Raw genomic sequence first — 25,813 nt, forward strand, 5'->3', positions numbered from 1 at the left:
TTAAAAGATTAAATTATTATAATACATATTTGACTGCTAGTAAAAGATTTCCTAGTTGTAAGTAGTGGTTTCGTTAAGTAAAATCCAATCTTTTTGTCTCAATTCGAAAAAAGCCGAAGTAATACTTACGTGATCTGAAGCACAGCAAAGTCCTCTCTCTCAGGTGGAGATGGTGTATGATAGGACAGTTTTTTCCTGTCTTGCTTAATAGTCTACAGGCTATTCATATATCATTTGTTGATGCATTAAGATGCTGAAAGGAAATGTATTGTTCTGAATATCAATAACTGATATAATTGGTTCAGGTTACGTTTCTAGAGCATTATTGGCTTGTAGGCATTCGCCTTCCTAATTTTCGAGAAGCAGATCCTTTATTTGACATTAACTTTGTCTGTATGGGAAACCAGCTCTTTTTCTAGAATGTAACTCTTGAATTACTAACCTAAAGTTACATGAGACAAACACTTGGCAGTGAACCTGTCCTTTGTGGTGTTTAGAGGAAAGTTGATGGTATATTGTGTCTGCCTTATTTTCATTAAAATTAAGCCATACCCTTCTAAAAACTTCTTTCAAATATATTAAGAGTTTACAGAAACTGCAGCAGTTTACTTTTTTTACACTATTATGCAAAATGGGATCCTGGTTTCAGGACACTTTCTTGGGGTCCATTGCTATTTTAAAGTGCCACCTGGTATCTTTACCAGGTAACTACTGCTATGAATGCAGATGCAAACATCAGAGCAGCTCTCTGAGGTTAGACAGTAGGATGGTTATGAAGCCCTAAAGTGAGATGCCTGAGTTTTGTGTACACAAGCGCTTTCAAACTGAGCTAAAGTTCAGTATGGTTTAAACTCTCCATGTAAACAATTCCTGAGCTCTTCTTTATTCTTTCCAAATGTATTTTCACTGACATACGTAAATTACAAATACTGTACTAAATAATAAGAGACTAATAAGGAGCTCTCTAGTGACCAAAAAAGAAAAGAGGAAGCTTGGATAAATTGCTAAGGCTGAGTATAGAAGAATAATGCAAGCATATAGGGACAGAATCAGCTAAATTAAGACAAAGTGAGATACGCCTAGCAAGAGACATAAAAGATGATAAAGTTCTGTCTAATTTTTTTTTCTTTGTCCTAATATATTTGCAGAAAAGTACAGGTCTACTACTTATCAGTGAATGAAAGATTTTTGCTTAATCTTCTACAGAATTTAATGGTACTAAATAGATAGTTAAGGTTAACAAGGATGGGGGAACACGTTCCAAATAGGTTAAAATATTTTTAGTTACATCTAGCAAGGTAGAAGAGCCTGATGAAACTCATCCTAATGAACCAGCTGAAGCAATCTTGGCACTGTTAATGATTATCTTTTGAGAGCCTATAGAGGGCAGGTAAAGTCCTAAAGGAGTGCAGAACGATAGATGCACTGCCTGTCATTAAAATGGGGAAGGAAGAGAGGACCCAGGGAATTGAGCAGTCCATCTACCATTGATGCCTGGGAAGATACTGAAACAAATTAAACAAACTAAGGACTTGGAGGGTAACCGGCTGTTAATAACTGTTAATTTGTTTGGAGCAAATCTTGGTAAGCCAACTTCTGACAGGATAACTGGCCTGGGGGATACGGGGGAAGCCATAGTTATGAAGTATCTTGGGGTTTTAGTTTTGGGGTGGTGTTCCCCCCCCCCCATCAGTAATGTGGGCCTGCATATGATGGAGTAGAGACAGTATTTATTAAGCTTGTAAACATTGAGGCGGACAGCCACTTTAGGCTCTGGGGCAAAGTGGGTGTGGAACCGCACTACAGGGACTTCAGAGGGGCCCAAAGTAGCAGAGTGGTCGCAGCTGGAGCTCCGGGTCCCCTTGAAAGTCTGCGCCCTGAGGCAAGTGCCCTCTCCCTCCTTCCCCTTCCTCCCCCATCGGTAGGCCTGTTTGTGGATGACACAAAGTTGAGAGAGGTTGGAAACACTTCAGAGAACAGAAATGGCATTTAAAGCAACATTGAAAGATTATAGAATTGGTCAGTAATAGTCAACAAGATGAAATGCAGTAAAGAGAAGGACTCACTTTGCAAAAAAGCAAAAGCACAACTACAAAGTTGGGGAATAATAGGCGAGACATTTGTACTGCAGAAAAGGATCCAATAGTTAATCACAAATTGCATGATGCAGTTGGAAAAAAATACTACTGTTCTTGGGTTTTGCATGTAAGGTATGGGAGGCATCCCACTTATGGCTGGGAGGTTGGGGAAGCACTGGAAGCTCTGCCCCCTCTGCAACTGTCGGGCTGGATTAAAAGGCTTGATGTCTCGAATCCAGCCCCCAGGCCTTATCTTGCCCAGTCTTGATCTAGACCATCACTGACAGATGTTTGTCTAACTTGCTGTGGAAAAAATCCCAATGGAAATTCCACAGCCTCCATAGGTAGCCTAATTCCATGGTTTAACCACCCTGGCAATTAGGAAGTTTTTACTATTATCCAACTGAATTATGGATTTTTTTTCCTTCAAGTCACAAAAGTTTCTCATCGATTTTGCCAGGTGATAAAATAACTTTATAAAACCAATTATTTAAATTTATGCTACCTCCTCCGTTCTTGTCAGAAGATGTAAATGAATATACAGTTTTGCAAGATAAATCTGGGTTGATCTTTATGCAGGACCCTTGTTTAGCATATCTACAAGTGTAGGAATTGGAAAAACTTGACAGCAACTTGATCTGGATTGTCCCTAATGAGGTTGCATTTTTATATGTGTTTTATTTTCAACCTACAGTCCAAAGTAACTGTTGTCACATGTCCCCAAAGGGAAATTTTCAACCAAGTGGCACTTTATGAACCCAGCTCCGCATCTGGTGTATAACACCAATTTAAACATTTAACCATTAGGAGGGCTACAGGGTGAAGAAGCTTGGTTTTATTTCACTCCTATAATCTCACTTTTTAGGTGACTAGATGTTTACATTTTGGAAAACAGAACTCAAGAGAGCCTGTATTTGTGATCACCCAGTAAACATGCAGTTTCCTTTTAATCACTGAAATCTAAACCTTAATGTTGCAAAGCTTTTTGGAAAAAAAACCCTTCCCACTTGTAGTTTGTCTGTTATCTTTTGGTGAACACTAACTGCAAATATCTCTTAAGCTTGTTCTCTTTGTTGGAAGTATTTGGACTCCTCTCTAAAAACAACCTTTATGTGGCTAGTTTCTTGGGTGGTTTTTAAAAATGAACTACTGCTTAAGATTCATTTAAATGTTTTGATTTAGAAGTTTCAAAATTGCTGAGGTGGCAAAAATAACTGATATGTCTCTGAAGTAAATAAAAGATGAGTGACATTATAGATGTTACGTTGTTAGATATTGCCTCCTGATTTTTAAATACAGTAAAAGCCTGGTTATCGGGCATTTGGATAACCTGCACATTTGGTTAACAGTCATGCCTAGCTGAGGCTGGCTACCACAGGACAGGTGTCCTGGCTGGGACTGGATTTGAAGGGGGTGTGGTAGAGTGGGGAAGGCTGCCTTTTGCTGGGCAGGGACAGGACAGAGTGGGACTGGCTGCTGGCCTCAGCTCTAATAACCAGCAAATTTTATCATGTGGCATCCCTGGTTCCACAGGGATGCTAGATAATAAAACTTTGCATGTACTATTAAAAGTTACCTGTGTCATTGTGCTTCATTTTTTAAGCTGTTGACTTTCTCTGCATTTGTGATGAACTGGTTGGAAGGCTAATTTTTTCTTTATTTATACTGCCTCCACAGGTGCGTGAGCCTAGCTACATAGTCAAAAAATGTTTACAAGCAGCAGCTGGCAGATAGAAATGCATACACATGTCCTTGGGAACCAAGATACCATTATCAGATTAAATGGTGCAAAACAGAAAGGGAGATCTGAGGGTTTTGTGATTTCATTTTTGTTAGTTGTAGAACCACTAATACAAAAATTCAGGCCTAAGGGACTGGTGACAGAGGAGGGTTTAGCCGATAGAGGTGGGTCCATGGGCCTCTGTACTGCCAGCAACCCCTCCCCCCCAACCTCCCGCTGACAGCAAAATCTCATGCGGTTATGCTAATATGTATTCACAGTTTCGTGAACTGTCATTAGTATAGTGCTGTGCTAATGGGCCTTGTAGACATGGCCTCTACAGTGTCTTCATTAAAGTGCTACAGCAGTGCAGTTGCATCCTTGAGGCTGCACTGATGCAGCATTTTAAGGGTAGGCTTGCACTAAGCTTCCCAGTTTTCATGCCTAAAGGAAGTTTTTGTTGAAACTTACAGGCGGCTGAAAAAGGGTGCTATTAACTTTTTTTTTTTTTTAAATCTTAAACCCTCCTGCAAAACTTCTATGCATACATTTAACTTTATACCTTTTTGATTTACCCAGTGCTGTACAGTGAGTCATGAAAACAGTAGTGAATGTAATAGGACAACGTGTCCTTTATACTCTCTATTTGTTCAGGTCACAGAAAGCAGATCAGATCTTGAAGACCTGGACCTTTATGCTACTTCTCGAGAGCAACGGTTTCGTATGTTTGCAAGTTTAGAATTTGAAGGCCAATTATACATGACCCCATATGACTTCATTCAGTCTGTTACAAGTGACGTACCCAAACGTAAGTAGCCTCTTTTTTTCCCTTGTATGAATGATGTTCCTATGTTAAATGCTGATGATGCATGTTATCTTGTAGTCCTTAAGTTCCAGTTTCTGTTTCACTTATGTGAAAAGGAACTGCAGAGAATCCAAATGGAGAATTCTACAAATTGATTTTTATGGTATCCAGATGTGTTTGTAAGGTTTCTCATACAGATTGTCCTTAAATTAAAGCCAATTTTTAATTCCTTTTTTAATCCATTAGAAGTCTTTAGCTAAACATTTTGGCTGTGTCTACACTACAAAAATAACTGCAAAGTTGCTTACTTCTAAGTACAACTTTGAAGTAAGCAACTTGTAAGTTGAGCATCTGCACACACCCTACTTGGAAGTTAAACTTCAAAACAGGGCACTACTCCATACCTGGGAATGGAATAAGGACTTTGAAGTTGGGCTCCCTACTTCGAGGTGGAGAGAGACCCATCACCACTATGACTTTGGTCTGACAGACATAGTAAACTTGGAAGTAAGGGAGAATGTCTGTCTGTATACTCATCCTTTGTATTGTCATATAGATCCCATCTTGCATAATAGATTGCATGCAGAATTTGAAATTTGTTTGTATGGCCCAATTCAATTCCACTTCTTTTTGAGTAAAGCATTACTGCTGTAGAAGTCTTGCATACTTTTCAGTCTAGATAGTGCTTTGTCCCTGTGCACTGTCTTGCATTGTATATTTCACCATTTTGTCATTTATCTTTTTTTTTTATATTCTACTCTAGTCAGATAGTGAAAGGCATCTCATAGTCAAAGAGCAAATAACACTGAGCAAGAACCTCAGACCATAAGGGAATAATTTTTTTGCATTTATAAATTCACAAAAGAAGCTCCTTCTCACAGTCTATTTTCCACTTTTTAACAAACATCTTTAGTTGGTTTGTTACGAATGTTCATTTCAACACCAGAAGATAAATTGGACAGTCAGAATGAGTAGTAGGAAACATCACTATCCATTTATTTTTATAATATTTGTATTACTGTAATGTCTATGATCCCTAATCATGGGCCAGGACTCCAGGGTGCTGGACACTGTATAAACACAAAACATTCTTAATTGGTTTGATTTCCTGGTTCTCAAACTTAGTATGCAACTCTTGGGAAAAGTGAGTGCCTTGTGTTGATCAGGAGTGATCTATGATAACTGGCTTGATTTGTTTTTACTATTTTAAAGTCAATAGTACAAAGCCTGCTGACACTCCACCAGGGAACTGGCAAAACCAGTTAATGCAGCTTAAGCAGAGATTAAAGACTCTGCAGACCACAGTTTCCTTCCCTTTTCTGGCAACAGCAACAGCACAAAAGAATCTGCACTTGTCTGAATCAAGTGATATCAAAACTGCTGCAACTTTGAATAGTAACAGAGAGAGAGCCATGTTAGCCTATATTCTATCAAAACAAAAAGGCAGTCCAGTAGCACTTTAAAGACCTAACAAAATAATTTAATAGGTGGCAAGCTTTCGTGGGTCAGACTCACTTCTTCAGACCATAGCCATACCAGAATTTTGCAGTGTTATAGCCATGTTGGTCCCCAAGTATTAGAGATTAAAGTTTTCGGTGAGCTTTGTGTACTCTCAAAAGTGTCTGTCTCTCTTTTACCAACAAAAGGTGAGCCAGTATAAGATATTTCCTCCTTTACCATGACATTTCTTCAAGAAAGATAAAAAGTCTTTCCATTAATGGGGACTAAGTTGATGGAATGCTTTCCAGAAATCCACCCCTATCCATTGTCAAGAATCAGAACATCAACTGAACTTCAAAAACTTGGAAATTTTGGCACAGGAAGCAACATCTTACTTTTTTCTTTTCTCTTATTTATAGGAAATAAATTTGGAGCTCCTTTCCCAATGCAGATATATCATTCATCCCTAACTTTCAGGAATCCTTCTAATTTCCCCATAAATCTACAAAGTTACTAAGTCAGACTTATATCTCATGTTGTAAGTGTATGCACATTTAAGAATAGTGTGTGTGAGTGTGAGAGAGAGAGAGAGCCATTGCCACTATGACTTCGATCTGATGGACACGATGCATCATTCTTCTATGCCCCCATGGCATATGTGCAAACTGTGCAGTGACCGTCTGATAGGACGCAAGCCACAGTCATTTTCACTAGGTTGTGGCACTGCTGGATTCACCATCCAAGCCATAGGTTGTGTGTTACATGCTCACTGCTCTGCGTGGCCCTTGCTGGATTACTGAAAGATATTCTAGGCACCTTGAGTGAGCCAGCAAGGTCCATGTAGGGCAGTTAAGGCTCAACAGGCAGCTGTGGGCTTTGGTGGTGAATCCATTGCCTCAGTCCCACTGACAGTCAATGCACAGACCTTCACTGCACAGTTTGCAGATGTAAAGGAGCTTGGAGGGGCAGGAGGAGATAGTGACAGTGAGGGAGAAGAGAGGGAACATGACAAAAGTCAGAAGAGGACAAGGATCATTCCAGGAAGGAGTTCCAGACCCAAGACTGGTTAAGATGATAAAGAGTCCTACATGGCATGGAAGAGCAGTTTTCCTAGGTTGATGCTGTCTTTCCCCTGTTTGGAAGTGGTAGTCAGGACAGCAGTGAGGAGTAGGTCCAGGCTCTCCCCATAACCATAGATCAGAAGATTTCTTTAAGTGGAGGCTAGGAGAGGGGAGATGTCCAAGCATGCAATTTATCCAACACACTACTAAATTCCTGCCAACGCCGGTTAAGTGTGTATCATATTTGCATCCTCCACAGTTGTGAGCCAATGCCCGGGTGCCAGCTAAAGGTCTGGTGGGTCAAAGGGGGTGATGCCACACCAGCAGCTACGCTAAGCAGCCAGGGCAGGCTGGGTTCTTTGGTTTGTGTTTAGTTCGGGTACAGCAGCAAGAGGAAAATTACACTTAGAGAGGCTTTAACAGTTACTTTTTATTTATACAAAGATGGAAACAATTTAACTAAGACAAGTGATCAAAGTACCACAATTGTGAATTTTTGTTTATAATTTTACTAACAGTTAATAGGAAACCGCTGGCAGCGATTTTACAACAGAGGCAGCTGCCGCGTGTAAAAGGGGGTTTTAAACTGACCGCTCAATTTATGAATGAAACCAAGATGGCTGCTGAGTGAGTGACAGGATAATGATTTTTCTCATGTTTACAGAAGGTAATTGCTGACCGCAACTTGCCAATTAAGGTAAGGTAAGGACCCCCTGTGGTTTGATAGACAAGATAATGATTTCTACAGTTCTATGTAAAAGATAGTGGAGGATCGCAGTGTTCTAATAGATCAAAGGGGTAAACGCCTTTTAAAGATAAGGTAAGGGCTTCTCGCTGTTTGAGTGAGAGGCTAATGGTTTTTAGCAGTTTATAGCCCAAAACAGTTAGTGACCACAGTTTTTAAAGGGGAAACAACACAATTTAACTTAAGAAAAGTTTTAGACAAACTAGCTAGCTTAAACTAATACAAGTAATGTGTACACAAGAAAGGCAAGTTGCAGGTGTGATTTTCACCCCTGCCTCTTAGACCTGGTGGAACCAGAGTCTTTCGCTCAATTCCTATAGGAAAGAAGTGTAATACAGGTGTAATTCTTACCCCTGCCTCATAGATCCGGTGTGGCCCAGAATCTTTCTCTCAATCCCTTGGGAAGAAGTAGATACGAACCAGGCATCCCCAGTCTCGGGTGTTAATTCCAGACCTGGCCAGCAGGTGTAGGTGATTGAAAGTCAAAGGGGGGGTGGGTTGCCAAACCCCTCTTATACCCCTTTTGTCACGTAGGCTTCTTCCTGGTCTCAAGTGGCCAATCGGGAGCAATGTGTTTTGAACCCAGGTTTCCCAGGGAAGGTGCAAGGCTCAATTTGCACCTGTGAATTGTGGACAATTGGGCACCTTTGGAGGTAATGGGCGGAGATTCCCTGTTCTTCCTGGGGAAGTGATCAGGCGTGTCAATTACCGAGATCAGCCAGAAGGGTGGCCATTAGCTAGCCCATTCACTGTCTGGTTTTTGTGTATAGTAGAGAGGCTGGGCGAGACAGCACACCTGCATTCCCAGGACATCAAAGGCTACCTGTCTCCCTTGCTTGTTTCTCTCTCTGTCTCTCCCAGTGGGGGCGGGGAGAAGAAGAAAAGGCCAAATGGGGGGTTCATGTCTGGCTACAACAGTATAAATGATATAAGGAAAAAGAAATAGAACATGAGTCAAGGCACAGAATGACCAGACAACATTACTGCCTATCTGGCATAATAAGCGACAAGCTTCCCCAAAACAGTCTAAACAAGGATTTTAACCTCAACATGAGGGCTCTAGTCAACAAGGGCTTGATCCTCCTACAATTGAAATTAGTGCCTTTGAACTCAGAAGGCAAAATAATGGCTGTTCCACCTCCAGATTCTCCTTGGTTGGTGTAGGGTTAATAGTATAGCCAGCAAGAGCTAATATTGTGCTTGAAATGTAAGTTATGTGGATTTCTGTGACCAAGAGCAGGTAATGCATCTCACTGGCAATATCATCAGGGATGATAAACAACATAAGGCTTGATCCTATGCCATCAAAACCAATGGAACTTGTTACAGTGGGGGGAAAAGTGAAATGTTTAGCCTGTTGTCACCAAGAAGGCCAGTGAAAGATCCAGAAATAGTATCCGAGTCTGAGTACCAGTCAGTGATGCTGGGACCAAGGTTGATGTGTATGTATAGTGTCACCCCTGTCTTGAAGTGATTTCCATTGTACAGTAAACTCTTTCATATCCAGCATTCTATCATCTGGAGCTCTCAAATAACCGGCACTTTAACCAAAGGAAATTTTAGTTACATTTTCCATAAGTACAGTATAATAAAAATAAATACAGATAAGTTACAAATACAAATGAGTTAACCATGTACAGTACTGTTGTTGGTAAATAAAGTACGCTGCGTATGTTTTTGTTTCTTAATATCTAATTTTGTTTTTCCTTTAGTGTTATACATTGCTAGCTATACCTCTCTATTATCCAGAATATTTGAATATCTGGCACCCTCCCAGTCCTGGGGCTGCCCGGTATGAAAAAGTTTACTGTATATAGACATTACAGTCTTATGCAATGACTTTTAGCACCCACACCATAAAAAATGTCCCAACATGCTGGTGCCAGTCTATTGTTACTTCCATTAAGTGTTATATTTGCTATGTGATTCCTAAGTGCTCCATCTCCCCTGCCCTACCAGATATACTTTGCTATGACAGAATAGAGAGGGTGGTCATGGCTTTGAAATGTTCAAAATGTGTAGTTCCAAACATAACCAGTGGGGGGAAAAATTTTGAGACATTGCTTTCCAAAAACATTACCGTTATATTACATAGTTTTGTGGGAAATTTTAAGTGTCCAAGGAAAGACTAGTGTGTTTCTCTCCTTTACCTGACTCCCCACCGTCCCCTGAAACATTTTGTTGCCCTTAACCCTCCAGAAAAATGTTGTTCAAATATATAACCATTAAGAAGAACTCTTCTCTTCTCCATCTCCAGGGGGCTGTATCCTGGAAACCTTTTAAAATCAGAAATATAGAGCCTTAAGAGGTCACCAGTCCCTGCTCTTTGGGCAGGAGCAAGACCAAATAAACCTAGATCTTCCCATGCAGAGTTTTCTTCCAAGCTAGTCTTAAAAATCTCCACTGATGGGGTTCCACAAACTCCCTTTGAAATCAATTTCGGAATTTAATTTTCTGTGGAGGTAGAAAGGTTTTCCCAATATCTAACCTAAATCTCCTTTGCTGCAGTTTTAGTCCATTACCACTTGTCCTGTCTTTGGTGGACATGGAGAAAAACAGATTCCTATCCTTTTTATAACAGCCTTGAACATACTTGAACACCATTATAGGTCCCTCCTTAGTCATCTTTCTCAAGAGTAAACTAGCCTGTTTTCTTTTACCTTTCTTCAGAGATCAGTTTTCTTTATCTGTCTGTTTTCTGTTGTAATCATTTAAATCCTATTTTTATAACTAATAAAATCACATTTGTTTATTACCAAACCCAGTGTAAGTAATTGTTATGTGGGGTGGAGAGGGAGCAGGCAGAGAGTGAACCTTATAAGCATTCTGTCTGTAAAACTTTTACACAGAGTAAAATGGATTTATGTGAGGTTTCCGTCCGTTTTGAAAGTTATGTTCCTGGGTGCTATGAAGGCCCTGTAACTGACCCCCTGCAAAGCTGAGCTGTTTCAACATCTGGGTTACTCTGCTTGGAAGGCTGTCACTCCAACTTGGTGCCTTTGCTGGGAAAGACCAGAGCTTCTGGTTCAGCAGGCCAAGCTGATGTGGTGCTCGAGAGAGTAGATAGTGGCTCAATAATATAATCAGCACACTGGTTAATAGCCTCAAGGGAACCTCTGTGAGCAAACATGTCACGTATCTCTCCTGCTCATGTAGACTCAGGATCAATCTATACTTTCCGGCCGATCCACCGCAGTGTGGTTGGTTCCCTGCGTGTTAAAACGCAGCAAAATCAATCTCTCTGGGTTCAGCTGTTGACCCTGGTACTCTACGCTTTTGCATGGAGTGAGGGATGTTGGTGCAAGCCTGAAGAGCCCCTATCTACATAGGGTAAGAAAGTTGATTCTGTTATGTTGTTTCTAGCTATGCTTATAGCGGGGCTAGAATTGTATATGGGAAATACTTAATACCCTAGTGTAGATGTACCATAAATGGGACAGGGACTGTTGCGTACTATGTGTTTGTACATCACCTAGCACAAAAGAATTGCGATCTCAGTTATAATAGTACTACTTATATAAATGATCTGAATATATGGACTCTATGGGTTACTGGATTATTCTCCATGCCCTCTTTAGGGTTTTCAATAGAATATCATTTTGGTAGAGACCATGTAGATACCATTTTTCACAGAACTGGAGTTTAGTAAGGAATTATAGCTTTACATGGGTTTGTTGAAGTATCTTTTGTATGATTGTGAAAAATGTCATTAATGGCTGTATTAAATGCTTTGGAACCAAATGCAGTTTTTTTCAAAACAAGAATATGTCCCGAAGCTAACTACAAGAGAGATGTGTTCTCTGTCATACAAAACATAGGGGATATATCATTAGCTGATTCCATGATGCTACCCTATAAAAATGTTTTGTTAACTGCTATATTAAATTTTTCTCCCTTATTTCAGGTGCTAGAAAGTGGAAGTCTCTTTCAAAACAGGTGAGCAGTAGTTCCTTCTGTATATTGCAGCCTTGGATTTCTTCACAAGTTAAGTAAATATAATGCTATAAACTTGAAACCACAAGGAGGAAAAAAAAATACATGGTTTTTGTTTTAATGGATGGGATTTTTTTAGTAAGTCATGGATTTTAAAAAAATCAAAAAAAGGATACTTCCTTCTCTGCTAGTTGGAATGTCACAATAGTCACTTGGCCTGTAGTAAAAGGGTTGCTTACTCTAATTCCAGATTATTCCTTCAAAGGCCAGGTCTACATTAGGATATTAGCTTGGCCTAACTGTGTTGCTTAACGTGTGAAAAAAAACACGCCCCTTCGCAGCATAGTTAAACTGATCTAAGTCCCCATGTGTATAGCATTAAATAATCCACCTTCCATTGACCGATGGCAACGGAACCCATCCCATTGGCTTAGATAACGTCTACACTAATATTTTACAGTGGCACAGCTGCACTATTTTAAGTGTAGAAAACCTCAGAGCTGGTATGGAGGCTGTTCACTGGTCTCTAGGTGAGTAGAAGGCAGTGAGGGAATAATAATTTAAAACAAATGAGATGGAAACAAGATTAAGACAGACTTGCTAAAATGCAAGTATATACTGGAAAAAATACTAACTTGGGCACAAAATCTGCTTACTACTATTTTGATAATGGTGTTGCTGGTGATAGAAAAAACAGTTTTGTTCTGGTAAAAATGTGCTTGCCCTAAGAAGTGGACAAATAGAAATTTGGAAGGCTGAATGAAGCGGCATGAAAAAAGCACCTGAGCCTGCTCCTTTATACACCAAACTAACTGCTAAATTATCTGTTCAACAATTAGTTTTCAAGTGCCCAACTAACATGTAATTAACTTAGTTACCCTCACCCCAACCAAAATCTGAAATGGCACCTCTGCTGTAAAAACAGGCAAAGTTCTCCTGGTTTCACATTGTGCATGCCACCAGCACAAAAATTCAGAGTAGGCTCATTAAGTTTTTACAAGATCCTTAAGTAAAGGGAGCACATTAACGCATGGCTTTACATTTGCAGACAGATCCCTGCTTCAAAGAGTTTGCAGATGAGGTCTTCATCCTACAAAACGCCTAATATCAAACCCCAGGGCTTGTTGCTTATGAGTCAGTGGGAGTACTCTGAAGAGCCAGCACTATAATGGACAGAAACGTTTAAGGCCAGATCTTTGCTAAGACCTCTCTCCAAACAAAATCTAATCTTAATGGAAATCATTAGCCTGGAATCCAAGTGCTTTCCATTAACTTTTAGAATTTGTTAGGGGAGAAGTGCTCCTCCTGGCCACCTGAACTCCAGAGTTGGGGCTGGAATTTGATAGGTTAGAAAACACAAGAGTGATCCTGCAAATCAGACATTAAAGGTGTACTACACATTGCCAGGCACAGCTAAATCCAGACATTTTAAGCATCTGGTGGAGGTAGCATTAATTTTAGGAACTAGATTGATTAATCAGTGTATCACTTAAGCAATTCTGAAATGTCATCCAGTGCAAAATCTAGGCATAAATAATTCATTGACACTTTTTGTTATAAAAACAGTTATTAAATATGATTTTGATTGACAGATTTAGGAAGGAGATGATTTGGCTTCTTTTTTTTAAAAACAAACAAACCACAGTTACTACTGTTTTACTCCATCCAGAAATACTTGCCAATGGGATCTCCTTTTTGGAAAAGTAATAGCATTTGTCATATATAAATCACATCTCAAATCCTATTCCTCCCAATATTTAAACTGCTTTTGAATTATCTGGCTGAGTTGGTTGTTTTTATTTTTATTTATTTTTTTGAGTAACAGGTGTTCAGTATTCAGTACCATCAAGATTTTGGCAATAAATCAAGGTGCCATGAAGACCATCTGATAACCGCATATGCAGATACTGAATATTCCAAACACAATTATGTTGAGTACTTTAAGGTTGAAGAATTAAGCACTCAAAAGCTGAGAAATTCCAGATTTAGATTTGCCTGTGCAACATTCATTCTGGCCCATTTTGTTGCATGCATTATGATACTCTTTAGTTATATGATTGCATGCTATTTAAATTCAGAGCATGGGAAAAATTTCAGTGGTCCTGAAATATTTTTATGTCCACTGAAATTGTATCAAGGCTTCCCATTTGGTTGAACTACATTTTGAGCTCATCCATGCTGTCTTGACAAAGCACATGAACAAAACAAATTTTACAGTACTTTCATAAACATGACTCCACATACAGAGTAGATAAAAAGATAGCTTTGTTCTCCCCATCCCCATAAAAATCCTTAATTTTATTCAACTGTACTAAGCATAAAAATGTAGTAATTGTTATGTGTTAGTTTTCAGCTGGAGCTTGGAGAGAGTTGGGCTCCTGTATAATGGTGTGAGTGGGACAAAAGCCATTGCTGTTGCCTGTCAGGGAAGACATGGAGCGTGGCAGGGCTGCAGGCGCAAAGCTGCTGAGCTCAGCTGTTTGAGGGGAGAAGATTATTTTAGAACAGAAGTCCCTGGGACCAGCTCTGCAGGCATGGCTGTTCTCCAGATTCACCCTACACGCTGACAGCACTGGGAGAGCAGCCCGTAGCAGGCTGGGGCATGAGAGCTGCCTCAGATGCTGCCTGTTAGCCACCAAGTTTCCAAAGCTCAAATAGCAGGACTGTACAGGTGCACCCCTCACACAGTCTCAGCCTGTGGACTGGCCACAGCCTGCTATGCTTCACCAAGCTGGGGCTGAAAGAGTTGAACTCTTGTCTTTCCAGGTTGCCATAGGCCAAGTGGCCTGCAGTGAGGCAACTGTGGTACTGAGACTGGTAGGGAGTTGTCTGTCCCTGACCACTATAGCTCAGCTGGGATACTGCAAATTTAGTCCCCACCCACACCTTTCATCACTGGCCCCAACCACCAAAAAAGTGATACAGTTTTACCAATTGTTTTTGGAAAGTTGTGAGGTCATCATAAAGCTAGATATAGGAAATAATCTTGTGTCAAATGCTGTGGTCAAGTGGATGAAAATCGCATAGCAGTCCTGATGTTGCTCTCTACATTTCTCTTGTATCTGGGGCTACGTCTACACTAGCCCCAAACTTCAAAATGGCCATTCAAACGGTCATTTCGAAGTTTACTAATGAAGTGCTGAAATGCATATTCAATGCTTCATTAGCATGCGGGTGGCCCCGGCGCTTTGAAGTAGGTGGGGTCCTTTCGAAAAGGAGCCCCGTCGGGACAAGCTGCGCAACGGCGGGCCGCGTCAATTTCAAAGTCCCCTTATTCCTATGAGCAGATGGGAATAAGGGGACTTGGAAGTAGCCGCAGTCCTTTCGAAAAGGAGCCCCGTCAGGATGAGCCACGCGGCGGCGAGCCGCATCAATTTCGAAGCGCCGTGGCTGCCCGCATGCTAATGAAGCACTGAATATGCATTTCAGCACTTCATTAGTAAACTTCGAAATGGCCATTTGCGTGGCCATTTCGAAGTTTTTGGCTAGTGTAGACAGGGCCTCGCTGTAAATATATCATCAGTGCCTCAACTGGCACAAAATCGCCCCTGGTTTTCAGTACTAATGCCATTTTCTAATATAGTGAGTAAAAGCTGGTTATAAAGAATGCAGGCCAGGATCTTTCCAGCTATAGAGAGCGGAGAGATGCCATGATGGTCATCGCAACATGTGGTCACCTTTTTCTCTTGTATATGTGTACAATCGGCATCTTTTGAAGTCCTGGGGGAACTAGCTCCTTCTCCCAAAAGGTGATAAATAAATGGGTGAGATGGTACATCAGCTGGCTAGCAGCAGCTTTATAAATTTCTGATGAAATTGCATCATTGCCAGGTGCCTTTCCATATTTCATCGGTTTAATAGCTTTTTGGACCTCATCAAGAGTTGGTGGTATGATCAGCTGTAAATCATTAGCCCACTGAAGAATCTGGTCAAGAATGCTGCTGTCAGAAGTTGAGACCTGGTTCAATACTTTGAAAATGTTCAGCTCAGCAGTCAAGGATTTTAGCACTATCTGGGATGTAAATGAGGCCATCAGTGGAGTATGTGGGTGTACAACTAGCAATGTGTGGCTCATAGACTGCCAGCCCATTGTACAGTGCTGTAAAATCACGTCTATCATCCTCATCTTGGAATTCATCTGCTTGATATTTCCACCAATCTTCTTTCATTTGCCATAATTTGACTTGTGCCTCCTGCTTAGCTCATATAAATGCAAATTTCCTGGAGGCATTCTCTTTATTGTTGATCCAGGCCAGGTGTGGCATATGCATTTTATCAAGAAGAGCTTAAGCATCTCTGTCCCTGTCATCAAACCAGTCCTTGTACCTACATTTTTGGAAACCGAGGCTCTTGACATCAATTCTGTAGGTTGTTTCTTTGATGTTTAGTCATCCATCTGGACCTTCATTACTGATGACTAAGGAAGCGTCAAGACTGTTGAAACAGTCTCAAATATTTCAAGTTTACTACATCCGTATTTTTTTCCAGCATACAGTGAAATGATGTTTTGGTGGACAAAGATTCAAAGGAGCAATACTGCGTACCATGTAGTGGTCAGACCAGGAGTCAGTGCAGCACATTGCACGAGTCAACTTGATATCAGAAAGATCTTTGTTTTGTGGTAAAGTAGTCAATCACATTCCAGTGTTTAGGTCAAGGGTGCATCGAAGTTGCTTTGTGTTTGTTTCCATATTGGAAGAATGTGCTTGCGATAGCAAGCTTGTGCTGCACACAGGTTTTAAGAAGAGTGCCATTTGAGTTCTCGTTTCCAGTACCATGATGTCCAAGCGCCTTTGGCCATCTGTAGCTCTGATCAACTCGAGCATTAAAATCACCGACTGTATGTATAGCTTGAATTTAAAAGGTACTGAAGACATCACTGGATTCAGGATAGTGTAGAAAGCCTCCTTTTCAACCTCTATGGCAAAGTGGGTGCATATGCACCAACAAGTACAAGGCATTGTCCCTGCTTCAGTCTAAGCTTTTCGATTTTAAGGTGAGGCCTGATGTGGCTCAGATTCACACTGGGGACCTAGTGGTGTCCTGATGGCAAAACCAACTCCTGCTTGCCTTCAGGATAACCCACACAGTAATATGAATAGCATTCTCCTACCTCTGTGAGCTAGATGGTACAAGAAATACGTGTTTCACTTAAAGCTGCAACATAAATTTTATAATGTGCAAGTTCTCTACCAAATGATGGTTATACTGGATTCATGGTGATCATCATGATCAAGAAGCACGCGTACGTTCCAGGATGCAAAGTGTAGTTTCTGTTTAGTTGTTGATTTTTTCCCTTGTGACCACAAAAACTGGGTATCCGGTTGGCTGTGGTTAACCAACAGGGAGCAAGAGGAACAAGCTGTGTTTAGGGATGGTTTTTCCTCCTCTTCCTCTTTCAAAGAAAGCAATGCCGCCTATATATAGGGCTGCTTTTTCACCTAGGCAGGATACAGGAGCTGTTCTAGTTCAGCAGACAAAATGACCGTCACACTTGAGCTGCCTACGTGTGGGTTTGTGACTAAATGTTTCCCATGGTGTCCTCCACCTTCCTGTGACATCGCTTGCCCATCACCATAGGGCTTTCATCAAGAGGTAAATCTTGAGTGTCAAGGAAGACCTTCATATATGAATAGACTTAACTGAGGCTGGCTTGTGAGTTCCAAACCCATGTTCTCTTCTCACACTGACCATTGTGCACAGGCTCAAGAAATGCTACATGTACAGTTGCGCTGGGGTGCTAATGTTAAGGCACATTCTCAGGGTGGTGAATTTAGGACGCACTCCTGATCTCAAGGGGTTGCACTGAATAATACAGAATAAGGCACCGTGGACCAACAATACCCAAGAGAAGGGAAACTCTGATTCCAAACCAGGGCAGACTGAGATCGGCAAGCCTTTTTGGGCACATCAGTCTAGGAGCTGGTAACTCTGATCTCAAACCTGTGCTCTCTCCCTCCTGTGGGTGGGTGAGTGGAAAATCTGACTGTGAAGGATGATTGAAAGAATTAGGATTATTTAGTCTGAAAAAGAGAAAACTGAGAGGGGATATAATAACTGCTTTCAAGTATCTAAAAGGTTGTTACAAGGAGGAGGGATACAGTTTATTCTTCTTAACCTCTGCGGGTAGGACAAGAAGCAAGGCATTTATATTACAGCAAGAGAGGTTTTAAGTTGGGCATCAGAAGAAAACTTCCAGATTTTCACAATGGTTAAGAACTGGCATAAATTGCCCAGGAAGGTTATGAATTCCCCATCATTGGGCATTTTTAAGCACAGGTTAGACAAACAATTGTCAGGGATGGTCTAGGTGGTGCTTGTTCCTGCCGTGAGTACAGAGAACTGGACTTCATGACCTCTAGAAGTCCCTTCCAGTTCCACGTGCTTACTAGTTTCAGGACTTCTCACGTGAGCAACGCTTACAACATGTTTAAGAGTTTGCTGGATCAGGGCCCATGTGTTCATGCAACCTAAATTTTTTCTACTTACAACTACCATATTTGGGAGAGAAATTAAACAGGAAGTTTGTGTAAAACTATATGTCTTTTGTCTTGATTTCTTAGATTTATCTATGTAAGCTGATAATGACTCTATCAAATACTTGGTGTGCTTTATATTTTTTTTTCCTTCAGGAATTGAATCAGATACTTCTAGAAACACCACCAGTTTGGAAAGGATCATCAAAACTTTTCCGTAATCTTAAAGAGAAAGGTGAGGAGGATTAATTTTATTGAAAGTCTTTACTACATGTACTTTAGATTCTATATAGTGGAAATATTGTTGCTAAAATAAGTACCTTTAAGCTGAATCCTTCTCCCACCCCTCTTCTCCTCACCAAAAAAGAGGGAATGCTCATCTAGGATGTGGGAGATACTAATTCTGCTCCCCATTTGCCTGAGGAGATGGGAATTGCCAGTTCAAATCCAATCTCTTAAGTGAGTGCCCTAATTACTGAACCATAATCATTCTCATTCTCTGTCCTGCCCTAAACCATATATATAATTTTTTATACAAAGTGGAACAAGTTTAATGAGTGATTTTTGCCTTTAGGTAGCTACCCATATTTTAATACTCTAGAGATTAAGGCATTCACCAAGAAGTGAGAGAGATCCCTGTTCACATCTATTGTCATTGGGGAGGGAGAGGGATTGATCAAGCATCTCACACATTATTAATGGGCTCCCTAACAACTGTATTAATTATTATAATGGAAAATAACTGCAAGTTGAACCTCTCTATAGTTCTGCATTCTTGTCCGATAACATCCACAATCTCTTATTTTAATTAGCTGGACAACCATTTATCATGGGCGTGACCAGATTTCCCATGGTCCCATAAAGTTTGCCTACAGCCTCTAATGCTGGCTCTTAGTGTTCTGTGCTGTTCATCGTCATCATTAACAATCACAGGCTCAGCGTCCATTGGTGTCTGATGCCTCTCTCACTATTTTCTTCCATCTTTCCTAGTCCAGTGCAGAGTGGCTTAGTTTCTGTAGACTAGCTCCACAACAATCTACTATATCATCTACCCAGTCTCCGTGAGGTCTGCCTCTCCTGTTCGAGCCATCCGTTATGCTGAAAACCAAGGTCTTGATTTTTTGTTCATCGTTCATTCTGCAAATATGCCCTAATAGTTGTAACTTCCTTTATATAACCTTCTGCAGTAGGTTCTCTTTCAGCTGGATCTTCTGCATCCATCCTAGTCTCAGGATCTTTCTAAAACAACTCCTCTTGAACATTAATATTCTTTTCTTCAAATCTTTCGTTATCACCCATGTCTCACATCCATACATCGTACTGCTGAATACCCATGTTTTCAAGATGCTTGGCTTCATTCCTAAGCTAATTGCTTTGCATTTCCATATCTTATCATTTGCCTTCAAACTCACTCTTGCTTTCACTATTCTAGTTGCTATTTCCTTCGTACAGTCTAGATCATAGACTGTTGCTCCCCAGATACATGAACCTCTGTATGTTCTCTGGTTTGATCTTCCTTCCTATTTCCGTATCTCCAGTACTTTTGTTTTATTGATGTTCATAATCAGTCTGTACCTCTTCTCTTCCTCATTTAGCACCTGCACCATTTTCACTAGCTTCTCATCTTCCTCAATGATAACTATATCATCCGCAAACCTCAAGTTGTTAATTCGTTTATCCTTGCACAGATATACCTTCTACCTCTTCCTTGGTATTGTCCATCACTCTCTCAAGATGCGTGATGAAGATACTTGGTGATATCAGATCTCCTTGTCCTGTACCTTTACTGGTTCTAAGTACCTTTACAACTTCCAAACTCTCCACATGTTCTCACTGCTGCCTCTGCATTGTCACTGATATCCTTCAACAACCGTATCTGTCTGCTATCTACTCTGTATGACTCCGATGCCGCCCAAGTCAATTTCTGATCTATACTCTCCAATGCCTTCTGAAAAGGGACAAAGCAAGATGTTCTTGTTCCGTTATCAAGCTTTCTCTGTCAATCTTAGCTCTAATATCTGCTATATGGTACTTCTGTCTTTCACAAACCCCGCTTGCTTGTCCAGTAGATGTTCTTCTGTCTGCGATCTTAGTCTCTCCATGAGTATCACCGTCAGCACCTTGCCTAGATGATTCGTTAGGGCAATCGTTCTGTAGTTCTTGCACTCCAATGCACTTCCTTTCTTGTGTATTGTCACTAGTATGGATCTTGTCCATTCCTCAGGTGCCTTCCCTTCGTTCCATGTTATATTGCAAAGTCGGTTTATTTCCTGAATCATTCTTTCTCTGCCATATTTAATCATCTCTCTTGTGATCTTATCATTTCCAGGGCTCTTGTTGTCCTTTAGTCGTTTCGCTGCTCTTTCTCCTTCCTCCTTCAAAACATAGCTCTTGCTCACGGTGCTCAGCAGAGGTATCTCTTTCAGTTCTTGATCAGTTACTGGAGAATTTGATCAGTCTCTCTGAGACACTTAGGTCTGACTTTGTATAGATCAGTGCAATATCTCGTCCATCGCTACACAACCTTTTCCTTGTTCGTGAGCACATTTTCGTTCTCATCATAGATCTCCATCTGCTTCAGCTGCCACTTCCTACTTATATTCCTAGTCATTTTATACACCTCCCTGGTCTTACATTCACTGTAATACCTCTCTATATCTTCACACTGCTCCTCTAGCCATTTTGCCTTATTCTTTCTGGCCACTTTCATTACCTCGTTGCATTTCACCCTATATTGCTGTTCTGCCCAATCGGAAACATTCCTTCTGATCTTCAGTGCTCTCTTCCTTGGACCAACTTCAGTGTCTCTGTAATCCACTTATTGATCTTCTCTTCTTCTGATACAGTCTGCTCAATTGCCTCTTCTATCGCCAAGGCTATCCCTTCAGCTCTCATCTAGATCTTGCTCTGTGGCCGCATTCCTAATCTTTTCTTGAAGTGATGCTCTGTACACATTCCATATTTCTTCTTCACCTAGCCTTGCCATGTCTCTTATATTCTTAAACTGTCTTACACTATCTCTTGTGTTTCATCTTGATGTTTGCGATCACTAGACTGTGGTCCAATTCTATATCCACTCCTTGGAAAGTTCGGCACTGCTCTTTGCTATTACCTGTCTTCTTAGCAAAATTATATCTATAGTGTTCTTGGACTTCCCATCATTCGATTGCCATGTCCACTTCCTACAGTCCTTTTGTTGGAATCTCATGTTGCAGATCACCATCTTATGCTCCATAGCAAACTCCAGTAGTTTCTTGCCTACTCTGTTTCTTTCTCCATATCCAAACCCTCTCATGACTCTCTCCCAGCCTTCGTTATCTGTTCCAACCTTCACGTTCCAGTCTCCTCTAATGATCAACACATCTCTCTTCAGTATGTCCTCCAGCAGCTTTGTCAAGTATTTATAGAATAGCTCAGTCTCTTCCTCCGTACTGTCTGATGTGGGTGCATACACCTAAATGAGTGAGATGTTGAACGGCTTTGCTTTGAATCTTACTACCAGCATTTTTGCACTCACTGGTCTGTATCCTAACAATGCTCCTCTTGCTCTTTTGCTAAGAAGGAATCTGACTCCTGCCTCATGTTTCATTTCGTTCCCTGACCAAACTAGTTTGCAACCGCACATCTCTCCCGATGCTGTCCAGTGCATCTCCTCCAGTCCAAGTATATTGCATCAGTATCTCTCCATTTCCTTTGGAAGCAGCTCTAATTTTCCAGTTGCCCACAGTGTTCGGACATTCCACATTCCAACTGATAGCATATATCTTAGTAGTTGTTGTTGTTGTTGTTGTTTTCTTTCAGTAACCAACTTATCAACCCAACCCTTATCGCTCGATTGGTGTCCTGGACCTTGTTTATCAGGGTGACGTCCAAGCCAGCATCTTTTATCATTTAGTCATAGTGGCTTCAGATTTCATTCATATTGTTGTTTCACAGTGAGTGCGTTGTAATTTATCTGACCAACCTGCCTCCTTTATCCAGGATTGGGACTGGTGTGGAATACTTAGAAACTTCGTAACAGAGTTTCTGTGCTGTTATTTAGATGTAATTTACCCCAAACATCTTCTAAGAGCCCAATGTGTAGTGGTGTTAATGCAACTAGACAATATTCATCTCCTATGGTCCAGCAAATTCTCTCGTTCAGCACTGGTCAGATCCCAAGGGTGCTAGACAAGGGAGGTTCAACCTGTACTAGTTGTTCTCATGCACTGTTAGGAGTGTGCTTTGCTCCTTTGCGAGAAAGTTGAGGTGTTTGGCTGGGCTGTGGATCACAAGCAGCTACCTACCCTCCTAAGATTGTGTTTTGTGTAGCGAAGTCCATGAGAGAGGCGGAGATTAGGATAAACCCATCATTGGTGTGTCCCACTTTTTATCTCGGGCAACTCTCCATATTTTGTAGGTCCCATTCTCGGGTGCCAGTCTCTCCCCATGCCTTGCATAGGGAGCCTGGATGCCTAACTTAACTCAGGGTTTGTGGTATCAGTTGATTTCAGAGCACTTGCAGATTAGATGCTGTACTGCTAAGCACAGCAATGTTCAAGTTCCTTTCTGAATTGGGGCCTTAGTTACTATTTCATGAATTTCTTTTATTTCTCCACTTCAGGATATTTGTTTAGGTTACATTATTTCCTTTTGTGTTCATATTGATATGAGACCCATTTCATTAAAATTATGACATTCTTCTGTAAAATGCCTGTTTTTGGTGAATGCAGGTGCCGTGATTTATGGTGTAGTTTACTAAGGATGGCACTGAATCCTAGGCAATACTCTAGATCACAAACATATAGTATAAAAATGCAACACCTTCAAAGATGTGATTTTTAGTTTGTACAGATTGAATTATTCACTGAAAATGAAATCAGAAGATATTTCTAAATTATCTTATAAAAACAGCTACAGCAGTTCTTAACTGTTATCTTGTTTGTTTGACTGTTATGCCCAGGTGAATTATACATAAATGAATACCATATATAAAAATACAGTATGAAATTATTTGTATTACCATATTCCAGAGCTTTAGGAATTGATTGAGACACCTTTGTAGTACACTGTACAAGGCAGAACAAAAGGTCAGTTCTGACCTCAAAGTGCTTGCCATCCAAGACCATAAATAAATATATACTGGGGTGTAAAGAGAAACAATGAGAGAGTTTAGGTTAATGTGAAGGGTGGGCAAACCCCACATTTTCCAAGTGGCATTAAAGGACAGTACTTAACCCAGATAGCCCCATCCCCTAGTCCTGCAGACCAAGCTTAGAGAAAGATACACCTTCCCTGAAGGCTCCTGGACAAGAGTGCCAAAGAAATCTCCCTTTTGAGGAGTAGGACTGCATACTGAGCCCAGTTGGTTCTGGAGATTGTTTGTTTGTTTTTTTCCCCTTATTGGGCTGGCAGATGTGGAAGAGAGGCAGGTGGCGAAAAGTGACCCAAAGAAGGTAACGCCAAGTGTGCTCCAGGGAACCAAATGCTGCTGACTTTCATGGAGCCCTAAGTCAGAGTCTGGTGGAATGGCAGGACCCACGCACCCCATTTGCCAAGGCATTGTCAAGATTTTTTTATAGGCATCACAGCAAGGGAGATTTTAAAGAAGGGATATGGAGGAGTGCAGTGAGCTTAGTTTCCTGGATACTTACACAAGCATACCCTTGCAAGCATGAGCCAGCATAGGAAAAAGCAAAGAGGTGCTTGCGTTTTTTTTTTTTTTTTAACCAGTATTTGATTATAAAATTATCTTTGTGTTCAATTGAGATTTACATTATATATTTTATGATAAATTGTTGATGTGACTCTACTTTTAAAAGATCCACGTATACGGTGACTAACGTAAACGTTACCACATAATAGACAATTACATAGGCAACATATTTTAAGAAAGCTTCTATAAATTTTTTTTCAGTTTGCAACCCATAATGATATTTCTTGGAGCAATTGTTTCAACTCCAAATTCTACATAAACAAAACAACCATGTCTAAGTTACTTGAATTCATTTTGAACTATTTTAGGCTCTAGAACCTATTATATCAATATTCTTCACTTAAAAGCATATCCAGTAATAGGTTTTGTGAATTGTATAACACAAACATATCTTAAGATTTCTGCATTTGATTCACCAATGTTTTACTCCAGTTTTCTGCCAGCAAGAGCCAATTGAAATTCATAGAATTATGGTATGAAGTTGGAGCAAAGTGGTAGAATAATCATAATAATGCTTTTTTATTCATAGGTCCAACGTGCTTTCCAGAGGAGGTATTGTCTCAAATTTATAGATGGGGAATCTGAGGGGCAGAGAGGTGACATGACAATGGTAGAGCTATGAAAAGTCCCAGTCCAGTCTTAATCACCTAGTTATGTTACTTCTCTATTAGGCTGTATTGCTACAGTATGTGGATTTTGGTAGTAAGTCTGTGAGTGGACGCTCCTCAATTCAGCTATGCCAACTTATCCCAGCTGAGGATATGCCCAGGGCTTTTTGTTTTCATTGTTTTCACCTCGCTTGACCTTTGTACCTTGTATGGGATCTTCAAATTAGCCCTTCTTTCTGAGCAATAGTCATTCCAGAATCTTTCTCCCATAACACTCAGGGCAGTCAACCAGAACTGTCTGTCCATAGGTTGCAATCTACTAGTACAAACAAAGGGAGGGAATGCTTTCAAGGCCTCCTAAATTGCTTCCTTCATCTCTGCTGACATACTACTTGACAGTTGCTCTTCTTTCATTTGTTTTATAACACAGAAGGTGGTATAAGACACTGAAAAACAATCTCTGTAAAATAATTTTGCACATTTGGCTGATTAGTCAAGGATGTTTTACATCTCTTTATCTGGCTCTGATATAGTTGATCTCTAGATAGCTGACCTTCCAGGCAGTCACAGACAGACCTAATGAAAAATTGGAATTGGCCTTTGACACAGAATAATAATTCTCAATTTCTAAGATGCTGTACTAATCTAGATGCCACAAGCCAAGATATGTAGTTGTATTTATTAGTAGACTGACTGCTTTTAAATATGAAGCGCTAACAGAAGCATTTTTGTGTTTGGAAGCTAGTCATTCACAGATTTTTAAAGGCATACCAGCACCTAAAGATTCAGATAGGAGACTAATGGGATATTCAGGAGCACCCAGGTATTTAAATGCCCAGGAACTTCTGAAAACTCCCACTAGGAACCTTGCTGCATCTTCAGGCACTTAAATACTTGGAAAAAATCTGTTTTTTGAAGTTAGGCCAGTATTACAGACTAAATCACAATTCCTGTGTTTTTTGAGGTAGTGCCCCACACGTCATGTTGGGGACTAGGACCAGTTTTGGTGATCTGTCCTTACAGATTAACGGAACTGAAACTTTTTTCCAGAAGACCTGCAAGGAAATAATTATTCCTTAGGCAACCCACTCAGAAAGAATCCAGAATACCCCTAATTTACGTAATTTCTAGGCATGCTGCAGGGTTATCTATTGACCAAAGGTTCAGGGGAAAAGGGAGCATAATTTGTGGTAATGGGTGTATAATGTGAATGTTGAATTCTACCCTGGTTAGTTACTTTCTGTTTTTTCAG

The 25,813-nt window shown here is 40.5% G+C and overlaps 1 protein-coding gene across 6 annotated transcripts in view; it reads left to right on the forward strand.

Annotated features, from left to right (window-relative positions):
* The window catches only part of MICU3 (mitochondrial calcium uptake family member 3), a 101,231-nt gene that overhangs the window by 16,690 nt on the left and 58,728 nt on the right, over positions 1-25,813 (forward strand). For all 6 annotated transcript variants that reach the window (XM_074992839.1, XM_074992840.1, XM_074992837.1 and 3 more), the window contains exons 2-4: positions 4,453-4,606; positions 11,754-11,785; positions 18,415-18,493. In XM_074992839.1, the coding sequence (XP_074848940.1) occupies positions 4,453-4,606; positions 11,754-11,785; positions 18,415-18,493 (265 nt within the window). The remainder of the gene's footprint in view (positions 1-4,452; positions 4,607-11,753; positions 11,786-18,414; positions 18,494-25,813) is intronic.

Source organism: Carettochelys insculpta, chromosome 4 (assembly GCF_033958435.1).
Source record: "Carettochelys insculpta isolate YL-2023 chromosome 4, ASM3395843v1, whole genome shotgun sequence".
Classification (NCBI taxonomy): domain Eukaryota; kingdom Metazoa; phylum Chordata; order Testudines; family Carettochelyidae; genus Carettochelys; species Carettochelys insculpta.